Source organism: Protopterus annectens, chromosome 10.part0 (genome assembly GCF_019279795.1).
Source record: "Protopterus annectens isolate FY-2018-M chromosome 10.part0, PAN1.0, whole genome shotgun sequence".
NCBI classification, from domain to species: domain Eukaryota; kingdom Metazoa; phylum Chordata; order Ceratodontiformes; family Protopteridae; genus Protopterus; species Protopterus annectens.
In genome coordinates, this window is record NC_056744.1 from 1008655472 (window position 1) to 1008678270 (window position 22799).

The 22799-nt window shown below is 45.6% G+C and overlaps 1 protein-coding gene across 1 annotated transcript in view; it reads right to left on the bottom strand.

Annotated features, from left to right (window-relative positions):
• Window positions 1-22799, bottom strand: part of HECTD3 (HECT domain E3 ubiquitin protein ligase 3) — a 1089315-nt gene that overhangs the window by 473295 nt on the left and 593221 nt on the right. Inside the window, exon 14 of the mRNA XM_044085764.1 lies at window positions 13840-13943. Coding sequence (XP_043941699.1) covers window positions 13840-13943 — 104 coding nt within the window. The remainder of the gene's footprint in view (window positions 1-13839; window positions 13944-22799) is intronic.

Genomic DNA, 22799 nt, shown 5'->3' on the forward strand with positions numbered 1-22799 from the left:
AAAGATCAGTTCAATGGATTCACAACCTGCATTTGGGCTGACTGTGAGGCAGTCTGAGGTACTCAAGAAGGTAAAGCTTTGGCACCCTGGCCAGACATCAGTGGACGGCAACCCATACATTAAGAATACTGCAACAATGATTTCAGTCAGGACATCAGCTCAGGCTAAAAGCTGCCTCCAAGAAATCCTGGGTGGCAGACTACCAGCAACCAGTCACCCAAGAAAGGAAAAGCATGAGACTGTGCTGCTGCAAAGCCTCCACAAGTATGACTAATGATTTGTTGAACGTTGGTTTGCACAGTCACTCAGTCTTAAGGTCACTGCCTCACAGCTCCAGAAGTTTCATGGTTTTAATCCTGGTTTCAAGTCACAGTATATATGGAGTCTACATGTTCTCTTCAAGTCTGCAAGCATTTTCTCAGGGTATTCTGGGGTTTTTTTCCTCCTCCCAAACACACTCTGGCTGACAGGCTACACTAATTTTGTTTTTTGAAAGTATATGTAGATTTGCGTGTTTCTGCACATGCATTTGTACAAGTGTGTGTATATATTTCTATATTACATGCATTTACACACACGTGCAGAAAACTATAGGTAGTTTATCCAAGAGCCACACATTGATAAGTAAGTGTTTTCATCTTTAATGATGACTAACAATGAGAATACAACAGTAATGGGCACGAAGAGGAGAGTACCCAGAAGTAGTGTAACAGAAAAAGAGAGGAGAAAAACAATTATGAAGTCAAAGGAAATGCTTCTGTAATTAAAATTCAAGGTTCTTCAGACTGATCACAAATAAAATGATAAAAAAACAACTTTCACAAAATAATCAAGCAGTTAGCATTTTTCAAAGGAGAGCTGCAATTGGGTTTCCTTTACTTTTTAGCCTCCTACCATTTATTGTGAAAGTGAAAACCAGTAAGTGTTAAACTCAATCTCAAATGAAGATAAGTCAAGGAACTGATCCTGAAACCAGTAAATGAATAAAAGATGCCATAGTGTCTTGTGATGTTACAAGGATCAAAGTCCCTCAATTAGCATCAGGTATTACAGATCAGAGATGACAAAATCCATGACTTTTGAAGCTTGTGTCCAAGAAACTGATCTCTTTTTTGCAGTAATGTCATTTGAATCATATATTTCCATTACTTTACATTTGAAAATACACTTCAAACCCCTTGCTGCTGCCAGACACATCAACAGATCTACATAGAAGTGAATACCCAAAGTACACATTAAAACTCGCATTGTACATGTACCAATGTTCCCCACTGCGCACATTAGCATATCTGCCTACCATAGTTAAAGTAAATTACTAATGCAAAAAGAATGATATGATGAAAAAAGAAGTTATGTTCTTACCATAATGTTCCATCTGAGTAGTAGACTTCATTCTGTTGCACATATGGGTATAGGGATCCGATTCAGATCCGAGCCGGCAAAACTTTTCAAGTATCAGCTCCGAGATCCAAGCCCCTCCCTTACCTATAGGTTCATAGGTTCATACTAGGCTATCTGCCCTAGGGCATTTATAAGCCTAGCCAGAATGTGTTTGGCTTTCGCCACCCATTTTAAATTTATTTTGCTATGCCCTTTTTTGAGGTTAGTATACTGTGCCTCTGCCTAACAGTGACACAGAAGTGATACCCGGGGTAAACCTATGATCTCCCATCCACTTATCAAGATTCCTCTTGAAGAGAGTCAATGAGGGACTCTGCCTAACCTGGACTGGGATTTTATTCCAGAGTGAAGGGAGCCTCTGGGTTATGAATCTGTCCCTCCAGCATGTCCTATTTATTTCAGTGCTGAGGTTCAAGTCTCTCGAGCGCGTAGCTCGATGGGATTTGGATTTTCTGAGGTGCAGCATGTCCATTAATTCCAGGCTGGACATGGCTTTATACGTCAGGCACAGATCGCCTCTGAGCAGGCGGTATGCCACTGAGTAGAGCTGGAGTTTCTTTAACCGGGCAGCATATGGCATCTGTTTGAGCCCTTTGATCCTCTTGGTGAGGTACTTTTGGGGTCTTTCCAGTTGCTGCAGGTGTCTGGTAAGGTACATCCCAAAAGGGGCATTGTACTCAATTATGGGCCTGATGAGGGATGCGTTAAGAGGCACGATGACCTCCCCTGATCTAGATGTGAATCCCTTCATGATTAGGTGGGCTATATAAAATGTTTTTCTAACCACTTTGGCCACGTGGTTGTCAAATGAGAGATTGCTATCAACTTGGGTCTTCCTCCTGTCTATCCCCAGATCGAGTTTCCTGACACTAGTGGCAACATAATCACAATCCTAAACAGGAAAAACCTGAAAGTGAGGGGGATGGAGGGAGGGAAGGTGCAGAAGAATGAAGTCTACTACTCAGATGGAACGTTATGGTAAAAATATAACTTCTTAATCTGAAGTAGATGACTTCATTCATTCTGCACATATGGGACAGAGTCCTATTATTCCTAGGAGGCCCTTATGGAAGGATATTCCTGAGCACCACAGAGCCAAAGCATGCTCTCCCTCTAGAAATAAGATCCAATTTATAATGAGAGATGAACGTGTGCGAATTGGCCCAAGACGCTGCCGCACAGATATCGTCTAACGGAACTCTTATTTATTTATTTATTTATTTGCAGTTGTTTAACCAGGATAGTCCATTGGGCCAAAAGAACCCGTTTTCAATGGAGTCCTGGGGAGAAAAGCTCCACATAAAGATTATACAGAGATTATGTTCTACATACAGATTATACAAAGATTATGTTCCACACATAGTTTACATGAGGATTCTAAAGAAAAACATTCTATAATTTCTGGTTCAACGTTAGAAGTAGTAGTTTTTTTTTTTTTTTTTTTTACTAAAAAATTACTAGGTACAAATAAGGAGTTGTATGCTAGAAGCAAGCAGGAATTTGCTAGCTGGGAATTGAGACAGAGGAAGGAGGAAAAAGAGTTGGGAGTAGAGAGTAGGTTATGAGGGGTGTGAACAGGAGCATTCCCATGAGGATGTTAAATGGGAATGTAGTGATTTTTTAAAGTATGGGAGGCTAGCAATTGTCCGAATTGAGGGGGGGAGGGAGTTCCATAGGCGTGCTAGTGAGAAGGACAGGAGGTTGTGTCCTGGAGGGTGTAGGGGTCTATAAACTTCTATGAGGTTTTGATTGTTAGATCTTAGGAGTCTTTGAGTTTGATGCATTTTAAAGGTAGTAGAGAGAGAGGGACAGAGGGATGGCTGGAATATGAGTTTATGTGCATAGGTGAGCTGAGTGTAGGAGAGGTAGTTGGGAAGCTCTAGCCAGTTGAGTTTGTGGAGAGGTTCACAGTGATGGGTAGATGATTTGTTACTGGTGGCAAATCTAGCTATTTTATTGTAACAAGAGGACAGTTTGGTTTTCAGAGAAGATTGTAGTTTAGTTAGAAGAGGGGCACCATAGAGAAGGGAGGGAAGGAGAAATGTGGTAGAGAGAGTAATTTTGGTAGTTGAGGTGAGGAACCGATTGTGACGGTAGAGCATGCCTAGTTTTTGGTGGGTTTTTTATATTTAGTAGTAGATGGGAGTTGAATTTGAGCTTGTCATCGATTTGGACCCCTAACAGTTTGGCTTCAGATACCAGCTCAAGAGATGTGTTATTTTGGCTGGTGATGGAGAATAAATTTCTATCAAGGTTATTAGTTTTGGAGGGGGTAAATATCATAAGTTTAGTTTTAGCAGCATTGAGAGCAAGATGGTTGTCTTTCATCCATTGTTCTGTGGTGGAGAAGGCATCTTGAGTGAGTTTTAAAAGAGTTGGGATGGATGAGGCAGCACAGATGATTGTGGAGTCATCTGCATATTGAATAATGTTTGCAAGGGGATAGAGCGGAAAAGTCATTAATGAAGATGTTGAAGAGGAGGGGCCCAAAATAGAGCCTTGTGGGACACCTGTGGGGTGTTGAGGAAGGATGAGGTGGCTTTTTCCATTTGACGGCTTGTTGCCTATTGGAGAGATAGCTAGAAAACCAACAGAGGGAAGAGGTAGAAAGGTTTAGGTTAGATAGTTTAGTAAGAAGTAGGTTATGAGAGATAGTGTCAAGGCTTTAGAGAGATCGAGTAGGATGGTAGATACAGTGAGGCCGGAATCTCTAGCTTTATTCACAGTTTCAAGGAAGGATAGGAGGGCAGTCATAGTACTATGATGGGGTCTGAATCCATGCTGTGTAGGAGTTAGTAGATTGTTGTCTAGGAGATGGGGAAGAAGTTGAAGATGGATACATTTCTCTAGGACTTTGAAATGGGCGAAAGGATGGCGATGGGACGGAAGTTGGTAATATTAGTATTGGTTCCACCTTTATGCAGTGGAATGATGTAGGCTTTTCCATATTTGAGGAACAATACTTTCTTGGATTGAGCGGTTAATTAGGATACTGATAGGGAGGGCAATGGCTTCAGCAGCTATGCTGAGGAAGTATGAGGGAATGTTATCAGGGCATTGGTGCATGGTTTAAGTTTCTGCAGGAGTCTTTTATGGTGGATGTAGGAATAGGTTTGATGAAGAATGGTGGGGGTGGAGAATGAGTGGGAGAAGTTGGGGAGGAGAAGCATGAGGAGAAGTGGGAGAAAGTGGAGATGGAGAAGCCTGAGGAGAAGTGGGAGAAGTTGAAGGGTGAGAAGCCAGAGGAGAAGTGGGAGATGTTGGAGGGGGAGAAGTCTGAGGGGAAGTGGAGGTAGGAGAATGACTGTTATTTAAAAAGAGGAGGTAAGTTTAGAAATAGAGTCTATGAAGAAAGAATTGAATTGGGTAGCCAGATCAGTGTCATCTATATTTGGGCAGGGATAGGGTTTTCTGTGTTCCCGGTTTTAAGAGGGTAGTGATACCTCTCCAGAACTTTTGAGGGTTGGTTTTGTGGTTGCTTTGAAGTCGGGTGAAGTAGTTATGACGGTCTGCAGAGATAAGTTTTTTGACTGAATTACAAAGAGTTTTATATTCATTGAGGGAAGATGTAGATTTGTTCTTTTGATATTGTGTCCAGGCTTTGTCTCTTAAGTCGCATGGTGGTTAGGGTGTTTATACTTAACCAGGGGGTGGATTGCCTTTTATTCTCTTGGTTTTAATGGAGCATGAGTATCTAGAAGGTTTAGGAAGGTAGTATTAAAGTAAGTGATAGCATTTTCAAGGGGTAGAGTTTTTAAGGGGTACCAGTTAATTGATTTTAGGGTGTCAGAGAAAGCCTCTGGGTTAAAGTTTCTATGACATCGGGTAGTAATATAATTATGAGTGACTTGTAAGGGACAAGGAAGACGTCTAGTGAAGATAGGAAGGTGGTCGCTGAGGGAGTCAGGTATGGTACCACCATCTGGGTAGTAGTGAGGGTGAGAGACAAGAATCCAGTCTAGGATGTTGCCACTGGTAAAGTCTTTGCATGGTCTAGTTGAGGAGTTGATGAGTTGAGAGTAGTTGTATAGGTTGATGTTAAGGGGTGAGAGGGATTGAATGGAGGACCAGTTAATATTGGTATCTCCCATGATTATAGTTTCATTATTGATGTTAGCTGAAAGCCAGGAGAGGATTTCTTCGAGTATTGGAATATTGTCTCCTGGGGAATGTAAAGAGAGGCAATGTATATATATTTGTGTTTGTTTAGCTGGAGATGAGTCAGTATTATTTCTGCATTGTGGAACTGGGGAATGGCTTTATCGTAGGGTGTTATGCATAGGGAGGATGAGTAGAGTAGAGCTACTCCACCACCCTTTTTATGGGTTCTGTCTGATCTGATGATAGAGTAGTTAGGTGGAACTATCTCTGAGTCTTTTATATGTGGTTTTAGCCAGGTTTCAGAGATGGCTAGGATGTCTGGTTTGTTGTGAAATAGCCAGGCATGTAGATTTGGAATTTTGTTAGCTATGCTTTGTGCATTAAGAGATGCAAATAGGATGGATTTAGATATTGAGGAGGTGTGGTCTGGGCCTGGGTTGGGGTGTATATCACCAGATAATAGTATGGAAGTTAGGAGTTGTGTTAAGTAGTAGAGGTATTTGAATTGTTTTGGTTGAGAAGTGTGGGTTGATAGATTAGTGAAGGATATATGGTGGTAAATGTGTGTAGAGGTTTTATGAGAAGGGATTGGCTTGTAATGTAACCATAGGATGTGGTTAGTGGGATAAAGTTCAGGAGAGATGGAGCTGGTATAATAGGTGTGTGATGTATGGAGAGGGTAGGTTGTGTGTAGGAGTAGAGTGTGGTTGAAAAGATAAGGATGGGTGAGATGGTAGATGAAGGTAAGGTTCAGAAGGAGTAGTAGTTGAATTGAAAGGGATGTGTATTTTATGGACATGTTGGGGTTATAATAAGAAATGTAGGAGATGAGTAAGGAGGTGGGGGAATGGTGATGTGGGTATGATATGAATGGAGGAGGGGATAGGAAGAGAAAGGGGTGGAGTTAGGTAGGTGTGGAGGATGTAGGTGTGGCTAAATGGGTATAAATCCAGATGTAGTGGGGGTGGGTGGGAATTGGGGGTAGGGTAGGGGAGCGGAGTGAGCCCGCAGGGCGAACGGAGCGGGGAAGCAGGGCGAATGGAGCGGGGAAGAAAAGAGAAGAGAGATCAACAGAAAAAAGTATCAGCAACTGCTGTTGGTATAGAAAGGTAAGCAGTTATAGTTGGTATGGAACCAGATAGGGACAAGCACTTTGTATGAGTGAAAGAGCTGTTTGAAGTGGGTTAGTTTGTGTTGTTCAGGGGGAGAAAAAAAGCCAGATTGCTGTACAGAGAAGAAAAACAAGAAATACAGGCTCTTAAGTGAGTTAATCAGTTTAATAGGAGGGAAGCCAGGTAACATAGATATGCACCAGTGGTTGGGTAGTAGGTGCTGCCACCTGGTGGTGGGAAGGGTGATAGCAGGTATCCAAGTGAGCAGGTCACGTACAATTTTCACAGAGAAAGTATGTGGGACTGAGGTGTCTGGGGGGAGAGGAGTCCACGTGTGGTACACGGTAGGCTGCTGAATCACCTACAAGGGAGGTCAGACAAAAGTAATTCAGTTACAAAGTGGGTAGTATAGACACAATAGATGGTTTGATGCTACCTACATTCAAGCAGTAATCATGTAGGGCAGTCTTCAGGAGTTCTATAGTTCAGTCAAGCAGGCAAGTTCAGGGAATTCACAGAGGCGATGCAGGTGATATTCTGTGTTTGGATTGAGGTGGGGAAGGGAGCTTCAGTGGTGAGCTTCCGAAGAGAGGAGATTCAAGCAGTAATCATTTAGGGCAGTCTTCAGGAGTTCTATAGTTCAGTCAAGTAGGCAAGTTCAGGGAATTCACAGAGGCGATGCAGGTGATATTCTGTGTTTGGATTGAGGTGGGGAAGGGAGCTTCAGTGGTGAGCTTCCGAAGAGAGGAGATTCAAGCAGTAATCATTTAGGGCAGTCCTTCAGGAATTCTATAGTTCAGTCAAGCAGGCAAGTTCAGGGAATTCACAGAGGCGATGCAGGTGATATTCTGTGTTTGGATTGAGGTGGGGAAGGGAGCTTCAGTGGTGAGCTTCCGAAGAGAGGAGATTCAAGCAGTAATCATTTAGGGCAGTCTTCAGGAGTTCTATAGTTCAGTCAAGCAGGCAAGTTCAGGGAATTCACAGAGGCGATGCAGGTGATATTCTGTGTTTGGATTGAGGTGGGGAAGGGAGCTTCAGTGGTGAGCTTCCGAAGAGAGGAGCTACATTCAAGCAGTAATCATTTAGGGCAGTCTTCAGGAGTTCTATAGTTCAGTCAAGCAGGCAAGTTCAGGGAATTCACAGAGGCGATGCAGGTGATATTCTGTGTTTGGATTGAGGTGGGGAAGGGAGCTTCAGTGGTGAGCTTCCGAAGAGAGGAGATTCAAGCAGTAATCATTTAGGGCAGTCTTCAGGAGTTCTATAGTTCAGTCAAGCAGGCAAGTTCAGGGAATTCACAGAGGCGATGCAGGTGATATTCTGTGTTTGGATTGAGGTGGGGAAGGGAGCTTCAGTGGTGAGCTTCCGAAGAGAGGAGATTCAAGCAGTAATCATTTAGGGCAGTCTTCAGGAGTTCTATAGTTCAGTCAAGCAGGCAAGTTCAGGGAATTCACAGAGGCGATGCAGGTGATATTCTGTATTTGGATTGAGGTGGGGAAGGGAGCTTCAGTGGTGAGCTTCCGAAGAGAGGAGCGAAGAGGTGATGCGCGAGCAGCTCTACCGTGGGGACCACAGGGGTTATTGAGATAGTTAAGAAAAGCTCTTGACCAGAAGGCTGCAGTAGTGGCCATTGCCCTAGTGGAATGAGCCTTCAATACACCAAGAAGAGATAAACCTTTGTCCTTATAAACCTGTGCAATACAGAAAGTGATCCACCTTGCTAAGGACACTTTTGAAACCACTTTGCCCAAAAATGGTTTTGAAAAGGAGACAAACAATTGATCCAACTTCCGGAATGGTTTAGTCCTATGGAGGTAATAACAAAGCTGTCTATGGACATCCAATAAATGAAGCTTACATTCACCTCTATTTTGGAAATTTGGGAAAGACTAGCAGATTTATAGACTGATTAATATTGGCTGCTGAGGACACCTTGGGAAGAAAGGAAGGGTTCGTACGCAGCGAAACCCTATCCTTGTGGAAAACCAAATAGGGGGGCAAGGAGGATAAGGTCTGCATCTCAGAAACTTTCTTGGCTGACATGATGGCGACCAAGAAGGCCGTCTTCCACAACAGAAACTTAATCAGAACTGAACCGGCTGGCTCGAAAGGGGGAGAGGTCAAAGCCTGAAGGACTAAAGTCAGATCCCAGGGGGGCACCGTTTCTTTACCTGGTGGTCGCAATAAAAAGGTGCCCTTCAGGAAAGCTTTACACAATTTGGCAGAAACCAGAGCAACCTTATTTTCACCCACATGAAAATTAGCGATGGCAGCCAGCTGAACCGTGATGGTAGAAGCACTTGTGCCTGATCAAAAAAGATCGGCCAGAAAATCCAGAATGACCGGAACGGGGACTGTAAATGGATTCAGATTGCGCTGAGAGGCCCAAACGCAAAAACATCTCCACTTGCTATTGTAGAGTTTCCTAGCGGAGGCTTTAAGAGAAGCTACCAGAATATTCTTAACAGGGGATGAAAGTCCGGGAGTCCTGATGATCATGGGAACTGGAGCAGCCATGCCGTCAGCTTGAGACTGTCCAGGTTGGGCAGGGGCAAGCCCGACGGGTGAGAAATCAGATCCGGGCATGGATCTAGAGTCCATGGAGGAGCCAACAGGTGAGACCATAGGAAGGGAAACCACACTTGACGCGGCCAGAAGGGAGCTATGAGAACGACTTTGCACTGCAGCCGGCAAGCACTCTAAAGGAACTTGGGAATAAGAGGTAACGGGGGATAAGCATACAGTAGCCCGGGAGGCCAAGCATGAACTAGAGCATCCCTGGGGACATCCCCCGGAGGGGGGATCAGAGCGAAGAAGTTGCGGCACTTCGCGTTCGAAGGAGATGCGAAGAGATAGCAGCAAAGTTGACCCCAAACACGGAAGATCTTCTCCGCAACTGACTGTTTCAGAGGCCACTCGTAAGGCAGAAGGATTGCCCTGCTGAGACTGTCCGCTAGAATGTTGGAGCGCCCCGGGATGTGTGTTATGAGAAACCGGCTGGTGGATATGGCCCACTCCCAAACCCTCATGGCCTCGTGACAAAGGGGGTAGGATCGTGTCCCTCCCTGTTTGTTTATATACCAGACTACAGACATGTTGTCTGATTAAACGGCTACCGTCCCCGGAGGTAGGACAGGGTGAAAGGCTCTCAACGCTAAAAGCACTGCCCTCATCTCCAGGACATTGATGTGTAGCTTGGTCTCTGGAGGGGACCACGTGCCCTGGACCAACCTTCCCAGGAAGTGCCCCCCCCCACCCGAGCTGGGAAGCGTCCGTGGTCACCGTGGCTGGAGCTGGACAGGCTAGAAAGCTGCACCCCGCAAAAATGGCCGCTGATTGAAGCCACCATTGGCATGACGATCTGCATGTCCGATTGATTCTGATGTGGAAATTCATCGGAAGGTCTAGCCAGGACCATTGAACTGCTAGATTCCACTGAAGGACTCATGTGAAGACGTGCAAGAGGGAGGATAGAGATTGCGTCTGCCATCGAACCCAGGACCCTGAGAACAATCAGCTGCTGTGACTACCAAGTGATCCAAGATAGCCGATACATGGAGTCTGAGATTTTCTATCCTTTCCGGGGTGAGAAAAATCTTTGACTGAATCGAATCCAACTGTGCCCCAATGAAGTCTATGATCTGAACCGGAGCCAGGTGGGACTTGTTGATATTGATCGTGATGCCTAACTTGTGAGCCAGACCGAGGAAGTAGTGTAGGGCCTGACACAAGAGACATTTGGTGGATGCAGCGAAGAGCCAGTTGTCTAATTAGGGGAATACCTGAATGCCCTGAAGTCTCAGGTGAGCCTCTACGACCGCCATAACCTTGGTGAACACTCTGGGGGCTGTGGTGAGACCAAAGGGTAGGGTTCTGAATTGAAAGTGACTGGCCCCTAGCCGGAAGCATAGAAACCTCCTGGAGCTCCTGCGGACCTTGATGTGATAGTAAGCGTCCTGGAGGTCTAACGAGTACATCCAGTCGCATTCTCTCAGAAACGGTAGAATGGACTGTAGAGTGACCATCTGGAATTTTTGTTTCTCTACCGACAGGTTGAGGATAGACAGGTCCAGAATGGGCCTGAGGTCCCCCGTCTTCTTTGGCACTAAAAAGAACCTGGAGTAGATGCCTGATCCGGATTGATCTGGGGGGACCGGCTCGATGGCTCGTTTTTGCAGCAGCTTTGAAACCTCTAAGGCTGCAGCCTCCCTGTGAGCAGGTGGAACATCTGGAAGGTGTGCTGGAGTTATGGGACATGAAATGAAGGGGATAGAATATCCTCTGGATATGATGCTTAACACCCAGCGGTCTGCAGTAATGGACTCCTATGCCGCTGGATGTAAGGAAAATCTTTCCCCGACTGCCTCCAGAGTACAGCAGCCAGGCAACCCCTCAGGGTTGCTGTGTGGGTCTGTCAGAAAAAGGCTCCCTACACCCGAAGTTTCTGGGACCCCCCCTGCCTCTGGGACGCCGCCTCTTGGGGATGAGTATTCCGGAGTGTCACGAAAGGACTGTAATTTCCAGAACCACCTCTTCTTTTGCCCCTTTTGGTCACTGGAATAGGTCTTTCTCACTCTGGGTTAGTGTGTCGCGTACAGTCTTCCCAAAGAGGGATGATCCATCAAAAGGGGTGTTGATGAAGGACGTCTTAAAGGGGTCCGCAAATTGACACAGCTTGATCCAGGTGTGATGCCTCAAGGCAACGCCTGTACCAGCAGTTCTAGCGGCTCCCTCCGTAGCATGAGAGAGGAGACGCATAGAGGTATTTTGTCACTGATTTCAGTGTAGTCATCTTCGCAGTGAAAGACTGCTTGTCTTGTTGCGACAGAGACACCGGGGGCGATTCAAGTTAGTTCCGTTATAAGGTCTCTCTGCAGTCGGATGACATGCCAAGTAATTCAGCACACAAACAGAAAAGGTCGCTGACGAGTACATGCGCTTCCCGAAACGATCCATCGACCTGGACTCTGTCTGGTGGATGAATCGAGGACCTCTCCTGTGCCAGTTCCTTCTTTGTGGCAGCTGCAACCACCAAAGCGTCTACCGGGGCTCTTTTGGACCATGCCTGCCTGTCTGACGGCGGGGAAAGAATTTTGTCTGGCCTTTTGGGTATAGGCCCTAGTGGTGATGAGGTCCACCAAAGGGTCCATTGGAGGGGAGACCCAGGAAGTAGATGGGCCCACGCCAAAGGCCTCCAGGAATACAGACTCATCTGCAGAGGGTTTGGGGGCTGACCAACCTCCTCTTTGGTGGAGGATCTCCATAATGTCTCCGAATGAGACGTCCTCAGAAGGTGATCTGGGGGAACCCTCTCCTTCCTCCAAGTCCGTATCAGTGGTAATGGACTCAGGGGAGTCCAAGTGCCTCCTCTTATACTTGCGCTTACGAGGTTCCTCTCCAGAGGGACTCTCGAGAGGATTCGTAAGCCTCCGGGGTTTCCCTGAGGGGAACAACCTGGGGTTGCTTTGGCACGGGCTGTCCCTGAGACAGGGTAATGGGAGCAGAATCCAAAATCAGAGGGGTCTGGGTAGGATCCGAGTAGGTGAGCTGTGGTCTCAACCCCTGGGAGAGAACCCTTTCCACTGCCCTGAACGCCGATGGAGAGCACACCTCCATAGAACGTAAGGAAGAGGCTCTCTCCGGCACCAAAGCAGGGATCGGAGCCGACGGAGGGGTAGTCCGGGCACCAAGGATGGGATCCGAAAGAGCGAGATTTCGACCCTCATGTCCAACTCCCCGACCACAGCTCCGAGAGTCTCCTGGATCCGAGATCGGATCCCAGGAACTCAAGGTGACTGCCAGCGTCGAGGAAACGAGAACCATCGGCGCCGACCCAAAAGCTCTGAAAGGTCTCGGACCAGAGAACCCCGAAGCGTCGGGTCAGATCAGGGAAGGAGCAATAGGGTGGAACATAGTTGAAGAAGGAGGACCCTCTGCAATGGGAGCTCCGGCGAGAAACAGGGAGAGTGGAGCCAAGGAGAATGAGACCTGGGTGCCTTTGAAGAGGGGCTGGAGAAAGACTCCCTGTCCGGTGATCTTTTTCTGGGCCTGTCCCTCTCCTTGTGGTGCCTATCCTTATCCCTTCTGTCCCTACCTCTCTGGGACAACTCCGATGAAGCAGGCCTGGCGGGAGGTTGAGTCCCTGCCTGCACAGTGTCACTGGCTGGAGAGGAAACCGAGGCAGACTCTAGGGCAGAAGCAGGTAGCAGACCCTTAGCCACAAGCTTAGCCCAGCGTTCCTTCAAAGCCCTAGGGTTAAAGCCTGAACAAATGTTGCAAGATGCAGACAGATGGGCGACCCCTAAACATAAAACACACAGTGTGGCCATCGGCTGGTGAGAGCTTGTGATCACACTCTGTGCACTTCTTAAAAAGAACCTTAGGCTGTTTAGCCATAGTAGAAACAGTAAAAGCCCTAACAGCCCACTCACACACACACACACACTCTAACAGGGATTGGGCCTTGGCAGGAAACCAGTATCACAAACACAAAACACTTTTTTTTTTTTTTTTTTTACAACTAACACGACGATCGAATGCGAAGGGAGGAAAAAAAAAGGGAAAGGTATTCACACTCAACTAGCACAAAAAGACCAAAAAACCTTACCACCTTGCTTAGAGCTCAGAGACCATGATGCTGACTCTTAGAGCGGCAAACAAGATCTGGGGATAGATAGGAGGAAGTGATATAATATAGGTAAGGGAGAGGCTTGGAGCTCAGAGCTGATGCTTGAAAAGTTTTGCCGAATCGGATCCGTATGCCCATATGTGCAGAATGAATGAAGTCAACTACTTCAGATAAAATTTTTTTCAGTATGAAAGCATTCAGTGTTACCACAAACTTGATAAGCTACATCAAAAACTGTACAAATGCATATGAAAAACAGGACAGCAAAATGAAAAACTATGTATTATTACAACCCAGCCAAATTGATTATTAATAATACATGTACAATGGACTCAATGCATTAGAAAATAAAGGATTCATAATAATGACATTTTCAACCTGTATAATCAGGTATGTTTCCCAACTGCATAATACCACTACTTCAATACAAGAATGTGTGATGCACTCAAATTTTCTGGATGTATTTTTGCTATTTTACATTTTATTACACAGTACCTTTACTGACTAAGAAGCAGTTTGTGATTGCTTCAACAAGAAAGGTTGTCATACTGTGCTGGCCTAAAAAACTAGAATATAATTTTCAACTTAGAACTAGATTACCTGATTGGATGTTCTCACGAAGAATGGCAATGGTACTGGAGAGTCTGCTGAACTAGGACACAACTCCTCCGATATATCTGCCAGGCTGTCTCGAAAACCTCCACCTAAGGAAACATAATTTTACATAAGCTGCTATGGGTGTTTTGCAACATAGAAGCACCAGGGAGTATAGTGGTATCAGCATTCAGGAAGCCTTATATCCAGTTTTAATGATAACTAACCTGCAAGACATTTCAGTAACTGCAAAGTACTTTTTTTGCCTCCATCACACCAAGAATGTACCCTTCCTCCTGTACAATAAGGAAAATTGGGAGCAGTAAACAAGGCTATACGTTCTAACACTAACTCATCTGCTGTAAAAGCCAGTGAGTGCAAGGTACTCGCCTCTGCCCTATGACAACATGAAGATTATTCACATATGTGCAATTTAAATTCAATTTCTATATCAGGTAAGTGAAAGTACAGTTTTGTACCTACCATAAATGTAGATGTTCAAGTGCTAATACAGCTGCAGTCATAACAGATGGATTATCCTGCCGTCAGGCGGGTCCTCGGTCGGCCGAATTCCAAAGTCTAGGTCCGGCGTCGGTTGTCGTTGCTTCTTCCCTGACGTCAGTGCGGCAGGGGTATAAAAGAACCAGCCGACGCCATCTTCTTCAGTTTTTCTTGCCCCAGATGTCAGATGCCCCCAGAAGGAAGGCAAAACATAAACTTATGTAATAATGCAATATAGAATGATAAAAAAACAGTAGTTTGCAAGCAAATACACCATAAAGGAATACCCCAATCAGGCTGTATGTGAAGGTGTTTGTCATAAGGCCTGTCCTAAGAGGGGATGGAGGGAGGGAAACCTGGACTGCAGCTGTATTAGCACTCGAACATCTACATTTATGGTAGGTACAAAACTGTACTATGTTCATCGTGCATGCAGCTGCAGTCATAACAGATGGGTAGAATCCCAAAGCTAAAAAGGGGTGGCAGGCACTAGGTGGAACTAGAAGCAATGATGCCCTGCAAGACTGCTGTGGCAAAGCCCGCTCTAGATTTAGAGTAAAGTGGAAGGTGATAGTGTTTGGAGAAAGTGTGCACAGAACTCCAAGTGGCTGCTTCCAAAATGTCCTTGGTAGGAACCCCCCTGAGGAAAGCTGCAGAGGTAGCTGTGGCCCTTGTGGAGTGGGATCTGATGCTTGAAGGCACAGTTTTTCCATGAAATGAGTAACAAAAGCGTATGCAGTGGGCTATCCATTTTGAGATTGTCTGTTTGGAGATAGCTTTTCCTTGAGCACCTGTAGCATAGGACACAAAGAGTTGCTTGGATTTTCTGAACGGCTTTGTCCTGTCCAAATAATAACGAAGTTGTCTGTGAATGTCCAAGGAATGCAGTAGTCTTTCCCCTTTGTTTTGTGGTTTAGGGTAAAAGGTAGGTAAGTGGATAGTCTGATTCAAGGCTACAGTGGATACTACCTTTGGCATAAAGGAAGGGTTGGTTCATAAGGAAACTCTGTCCTGATGGAAAATGATGAAAGGTTGCACAGCCATGAGGGCCTGTAGTTCCGAAACCCTGCGTGCTGAGGTGATAACCAGAAGGAAGGCTGTTTTCCATGACAAATATTGTAGTTCCGTTGAAGCAGCTGGCTCAAATGGAGGCAGGGTCAATTTTTCCAAAATGAAGTTGAGGTCCCAAGCAGGTACTGGTGGTTTCCTTGGGGGTTTTATATTCTTAGCCCCTCTGAGGAACTGTCTTAAGAGAGGATGAGAGAATAAAGGAGGATCTATGTTGTATTGTGCAGAAATGGCTGAAGCATGGATCTTGATGGAGGAGAAGGAAAGTCCACTTTTAACATCTCTGCTAGGTACTGTAATATTTGAGGTAAATTTATTACCCAAGGATTCTGGCCCTTTTTCTGATTCCATGCACAAAACCCATTTCCATTTGGCGGAGTAGGCACCTCCTTGGACAGGAGGGTCTGTTGTGAAATCAAGGGATTCTCCATGCGGCTAGATTGAGGGTCTTTAGCTGGCTGTGAAGAGTTTTGAAGTTGTGCTGGGACAACAGAAGAGGCACTAGAGGCAGGATCCATGGTGGGGAATGGGTCAGGCTCTTCAGGAGTGGATACCAGTGTTGTCTTGGCCAGTCTGGAGCATGAGAATCATGTTTGGCCTCTCTGCTCTGGCTTTTAATAGAACTTTGGGCAGCAGAGGAAGAGGTGGAAAGGCATAGACTGTCAATGTCGTCCAATTGAAAGAAAGTGTGTCCACTTTCCAGGCCTGTGGATGATAGGTCCTTGAGCAAAATTTTTTCAGTTGGTAATTTCTGTGGGTAGCAAAGAGATCTATGTCTGGCTGTCCCCATGCCTGAGTTATCTTTGCGAAAACTTGAGGATGCAACTTCCATTCGTGAGGATCTGTCATATTTCTGCTTAGGCTGTCTGCCAGTGTGTTTTCCTTCCCTGGCAGGTATTGCGCTTGAAGTTGGATTTGCAATTCCAGAGCCGTGTTCCAAAGGGACATGGCTAGTCTGCACAGGGGGTATGAATGAGTTCCTCCCTGTTTGTTTATGTACCACATCACTGTGGTGTTGTCTGTCCTTATCAATAGCTGGCCTGGATGCAGTAGGTCTTTGAAGGCCATAATAGCATTTTGCACTGCTAGCATTTCCTTTTGATTGATGTGTAGGTGCTTCTCTTTTTGGGACCATTTTCCCTGAATGCACTGATCTGTCATGTGCGCCCCCCAGGCGTAGTCCGAGGCATCTGTTGTGATGATTTGATTTGCTTGAGGTATGCAGAAGGGGAGACCTATGTTCCTTTGGCATGCTTGAGCCCACCACATAAATTCCTTTTGAAGACATGGAATGAGTGGCATAATTGTTTCCAAACTGTGGCTGTGTTGAGACCATAAGTTTTTTAGGTACCATTGAAGTTTCCTCATATGCAGCTTTGCACATGGGATCAGCAGGATGCAAGATGCCATGAATCCCAGAGCCTGCAGGACTTTCCTTGCAGTCAGCCTGGTGAAGGTTGCCATTTTGCTGAAGTATTGAGATAGTTGCCCTTGCTTCTCTGGTGTGAGGTAGGCCATCTGGGTGTTTGTATTCAAGCTGGCACCCAGGAAATTTATTGTTTGAGAGGGTATTAGTTTTGATTTCTTTTTGTTGACTGTGTATCCCAGAAAGTTCAACAGTTGTTTCAGAAGTATGTGCTTGCTGTCTGCTTGGATCAGGCAGTCATCCAGATATGGGTATATTTGTATCCCTTGAAGTCTGCAGAAGGCAATTACTGATGCCAGGCATTTCGTAAACACTCTGGGCGCAGTAGATAAGCCAAAGGGCAATGCAGAGAATTGATAATGGGTTGAACCTGCAAGAAATCTGAGGTATCTTCTGCCATCTTGTCTGATAGGGACATGCAGGTATGCCTCCTTGAGGTCCAATGTTACCAGCCAAGACTCCTTGCCCAGCATGGGAAGAAGCTGCTGTAATGTGAGCATCTTGAATTTTGGTACGTGTAAATATGTGTTTAGGATGGATAGGTCTAAAATAGGTCTCCAATCTTTTTCCTTCCTTGGTACCAGGAATTGTCTGAAATAAAAACCTTGACCTTGTTCTTTTGCAGGTACCTCTTGAATAGCTTTCATGTCCATGAGAGCTGAAATTAGTTTTTGTGCCTCTGCCCTTTGATTTTGTGGCAGGTTTGGCATGCCTCTCATTTTTGGTAGGGTGTGAAAGTGGAATCTGTAGCCTCTGTCTATAATATCCAGGATCCATTTGTCTTTTGTGACAATATGCCAATTTTTTTGAGAATAATGCCAGTTTTCCACCTAAAGGTGCTGCCATTAAAGCTTTGCTTGGCATGCAAAGGGGAAAGTCATTGTGTTTGCATTCTGAATGACTGATCTATCTTCTCCACCTCTTGGGGTTGGTGCTTGCCATGGTCTGTCTCTAAATGATCCTTGAGATTGCCCTCTACCCCTCGGGCGCCTGTATCTGCCTCTTTGAGGTCTGTCCGTGGCTGGAAAGGACCAATTTTTTGAAGGCCAGTTTCTGCTGAAACGTGGAGGTTGTACCTGTAGGAAATCTTTCACTGTTTGCATTGATCTTGCCTTTTACTCAATTTTCTTTAGTACCTCCTCAGCTTTAACACCAAGCAATACATCTTTTTGAAGAGGTGCATCTAGCAATTTAGCTCTGACATGATCTGGTAAGGTTTGCTCTTTGAGCCAAGCATGTCTACGTATGACAGACCCTGTAACAGCAGCTCTACATGAGGCCTCTAAAGCATCAAAACCACACTGCAAGGTACCCACTTGCTCTGCACTATGCAACAAATCCTGCAACTCCTTTAAATCTGGTTGCTCAGGTTGTGTCATTTTGCTTTTCAACTGAGATAACTAAAACTGTTGATACTTTAACATATGGAACTGACAGTTTAATGCCCTCATGGTTAAAGTGGCCGAGGTGTATACCTTTTTCCCCCACCTTTCTAAAGCTCTGGAATCTCTCTCTGAAGGTAATGGGTTTTTAGCAGTAGAGGCCTTAATTCCCTTGGGACCCTGTGAAATAGTTTCTGGGTCAGCAGCATGGCTTTTGTATAGGAACTGGTGTGAATCAGGAACCCGGTAATACCTGTCAGGTTTAACAGGAGCTGGAGGTAAAGAGTCTGGGTTGAGGCTGGCTTCTGCGTACACATCATCTAATATATCTAAGACAGGAGGGATAGCCAGAGGCCTGTGCTGGGGAAGCAAGAGAACATCCCTGAGCCTTTTCTTAGAATCTGAGTAATCCTGGCCCTCCCAGTGAAAGTGTTCCCTCAAGGTATGTAGGGTTTCCCCAAAAGAATGATCCTCAGGGGGGGAGACCGAGGGAATGGACTCCTCTGCATCAGAGTCTTCAAAAGGGGAATATGTATATTCCTGGTCCTCAGGATGTTCTGAAGAAATAGAGGCTTGATCTGAGGAAGGGTAGTCTTCCTCCAATCTGGGCCTTTTGTCCAAGGGGGGGTTGAGAACCCCTGATAAGAGTAATAAAATCCTCAGCCATTTTGAGCATCTGTTTTTTAGGCATGGGGCCTTGAGAGGGGGTCTGTGGTCCTTGTTTTTTTACTTTTCATGGCTGCTTTAGATTTTGAGAAAGCCTTAATGGGAAAGGAGAAAGGCCTGAAGACACCTTGAGAAATGGCAGGCCTGTCTAAACTCTGAGTTTCCCTGCCAAGAGTGGCGTCGGTATCTGTAGTCGGAAAGGGGGCCGAGGAGCCTGCGACCTCGGGCATAGAATTCGCTGAGAACCGGAGCACCGGTAGTCGGCTTTAGCGTGGTGTCGGTAGAAGTCGCGGACCTCATATGTCGGTCCTTATCTTTGCATCTTTTACTCAAAACTGGAGTCGGAGTATCCGACGACATAATGTAATTACATTTTTTTACCAAAATAGTGGTGGGCGAACTCCGCCCGATGCTTAATAGTGCGTTTGTTGAATCTAGCATATAAAAGGCAGGCCGAGACGTCGTGGTCTGGGCCTAAGCAAGGAATACAGAAAGAATGGAAATCCTTATGCGGTATTTGCTTTCCACATGAAATGCAATTATTAACTTTGTCTGACATCGGTCTGAGGCAAGAAAAGTTTCCCCAACGGGGTACTTAGCTTTCAAGAAGACTTCGGCTGAAATATTTTCGTAAATCTCAGGAGCTGGCCGACCGGCACTTGCGAACTGCTTCTGCTTTGGGCACCGCGCGGCAAGAAAGACAGGAGAAGATGGCGTCGGCTGGTTCTTTTATACCCCTGCCGCACTGACGTCAGGGAAGAAGCGACAACAACCGACGCCGGACCTAGACTTTGGAATTCGGCCGACCGAGGACCCACCTGACGGCAGGATAACTCATCTGTTATGACTGCAGCTGTATGCACGATGAACATCTAGTCAGCCAACTCTTCAGTCATGACCGAGAATAGTTAGTGCAATGAAAAAGACAATAAGCAAGAAAAAACTGCAAAGCTGGCATGTCTTTACAGACAACAGACTTTTTGTAAACCATCTCTGTATTGCACATATCTACCCTGACATTTTTCCCTGTTACTGGTTCATCAGTCTGGACTTTACTTGAACAGCCCCTTTCTTCAAAGATGCACAAGCCTCAGCTGTTGCTGCAGTTATCCACAGTCTTAATCTGACTCCCGAAGGGCAGGGTTAGGCAGGGAGTGTAAACCTCGAATGAACAATCCATATGACCTATCAGGTGACTTTTTGGAATCTCTGAAGTACTCAGTCAAAAATGTAAGTCAAACAAAGAAATGCTAAGAATTAGTAAACAGAATGTTGAATTTGAACCAGACTAAATCTGAAGGTAATGCTACTCAATGCTAGAAGTCTAAACCTCAAAATGCACTCTTTCGAGGCACTCCTAAAAAAGGAGAACATTGATATCTGTGCAGTAACTGAGACCTGGTTCAAGGCTCCACAGAGCACCCCTGAAATACCAGGCTACAACTCTTACCACACTTTTCGGCCACAAAACCAAGACCAAAACAGTAATGGTGGAGGAGTGTCCATACTCACCAAGGATATTCACACCTCCAGGCTAGTTGCCCAACACAATGCATCTGAAATTCTCCAGGTGTAACTAACACTAGGTAAGACTGCAATCCAAACTGTAGCTTGCTACAGATCCTCCACCATGCCCCAAGATTCTCACTACACCTTTCTAAACATACTGGAAAATATTAAGATACAACCAAACACCCTAATACTGGGTGATTTTAACTACCCTGCCATTAACTGGGAAAACTACTCGGGTACCAACTACTTTTCCCAACAGTTCTTGGAATTCATAAATTCCAATGCCCTGGATCAACTAATCCATTGTCCCAGCAGGGGCTCCAATATCCTAGACCTGGTCATTACCAACATGGGAGATAGATGCTCCACACCAGTGGTCACCCCCTCATTGTCAGGTCTGACCATAAGTAAATCACCCTTGACATCCACATCCCACCCCCCAGTAAAGAAACCTCCTTATAAAACTTCTCCAAAGCCAACTTCATGCTACTGAAGTCAGAAGTGACAAACTTCATGACACCCATGCAGACGGGATCTGAAAGTTCGACTGCAGAATCTTACACTAAGGCACTGTACGAGCACATCCATTAGTGCATGAATCGTGCCTTCCCAAATAGAATCAAGAGCTCTTCTCCAAAAAAAGGAAGCCAATCTGGTGGTCCCCTGCTATAAACAAACTATACAACAGAAGGAAGAAACTGTTGCAGAAAAGAGGAAAATCCCAGGATGCAAAAAACTCCCTCACCAGCCTCAGTAAGAAGCGGAGATCCCTCATAAAATCCTCAAAAGCTAGTTACGAAAATAAAATTGCCAAAGATTCCAAAGACAACCACTTTGAGCTACAACAGCATGGCATTAAATATACTGATCCCAAGGATATTGCTAATATCCTGGCAGATTGATTTAGTGCCAACTTCACCCCCCTCACCCCTTAAAGGACCCATCTCAATACCAAAAGATTGCCAAATTCCGGTAATCATGGCCACACAGGTAGAAACCGTACTCTCCAAAGCTAAGAATACAGCATCCATGGGACCAGATGACACCCCAGGCTGTGTACTACATAAACTACAAAATGAACTGGAACCTCACCTAAGTGTCATGTTTAATCATAGCCTCACCTCAGGCTTCGTGCCCACTGAATGGTGCACAGCTACAGTTCTCCCACTCCACAAGGGGGGATCCACCTTGGATCCCGGGAACTACTATCCCATCAGGCTGACAAGCCTGATCTGCAAGGGCATGGGACACATTATCATGGAACTTATAAACAAAGACATTGGCAACCTTCAAACACTGGACCCCACCCAGTTTGGGTTTGTGAAGGGCAGATCTTGTCTCCTGAATCTGACTGACTTCTTTGAATCAATCTCGAGAGCTGTGGACGAGGGTAAGGCAGTCCACACAGCCTATCTGGACCTCGCCAAGGCCTTTGACACCATCCCCCATTCTGGAATCATAGATAAACTTACTAAGCTGGGCATAAATCCCTATGTCACTCGATGGGTTGCCAACTGGCTTACTGACAGAACCCAGACTGTAAAAGTAGCAGACTCCAAATCCAGCTCCAGACAAGTGACAAGTGGAGTACCTCAGGGTTCAGTCCTGGCATCTACTTCTCTGAAGTACAGGCCAACACTAAGGGACTCTAGCTAACAAAGTTCGCAGATGACTGCAAACTGGGAGCCATTATTGAATCCCCACACGATGTGGATATTCTACAAAAGGGCCTTACAGAAACAGATGCCTGGTGCCAGAGCCATGGGCTCAAGCTTAATGCCAAGAACCGTATAGTTATCCCCTTTTGAAAAAAACATGTACCCATGAATTACCACAAAGGTGGCAGGACACTAAACATTGAAAGTGTGATGAGAGACTTAGGGACACAGGTGGACAGTGGTCTCACTTTCGCTAACCACATCGCCACAACAGTCAGGAAATCCTTCTATGTGGCACACCTCATCACAAAGTGCTTTTCATCCAGAAAAAAGGAGGTCATTGTCCCACTGTACTCATCCCTCATTAGATCCATTATAGAGTATAATGCCCAGTTTGGTATGAACCTCACAAGACATCTGCAACAGCTGGAAAGGCCACAGAAATACCTCACTAAAAGAATCACAGGCCTAAAGCAGATGCCATATGCTGACCGTCTGAAAAAGCTCCAGCTATACTCTGTGGCATATCGTCTACTCCGAGGCGATCTCTGCTTAACGTACAAGGCCATGTCAAACCCTGAGCTGTTGGACATGCGCCACTTAAAGAAATTCCAATCCCTCAGAACCACATGCTCCAGGGATCTAAACCTTGTCATCACAATGAACAAAACATGCTGGAGGGATAGGTTCCTGACCCAGAGACTCCCCATACTCTGGAATAGACTGCCCATACATGTCAAGCAGAGTGCCTCA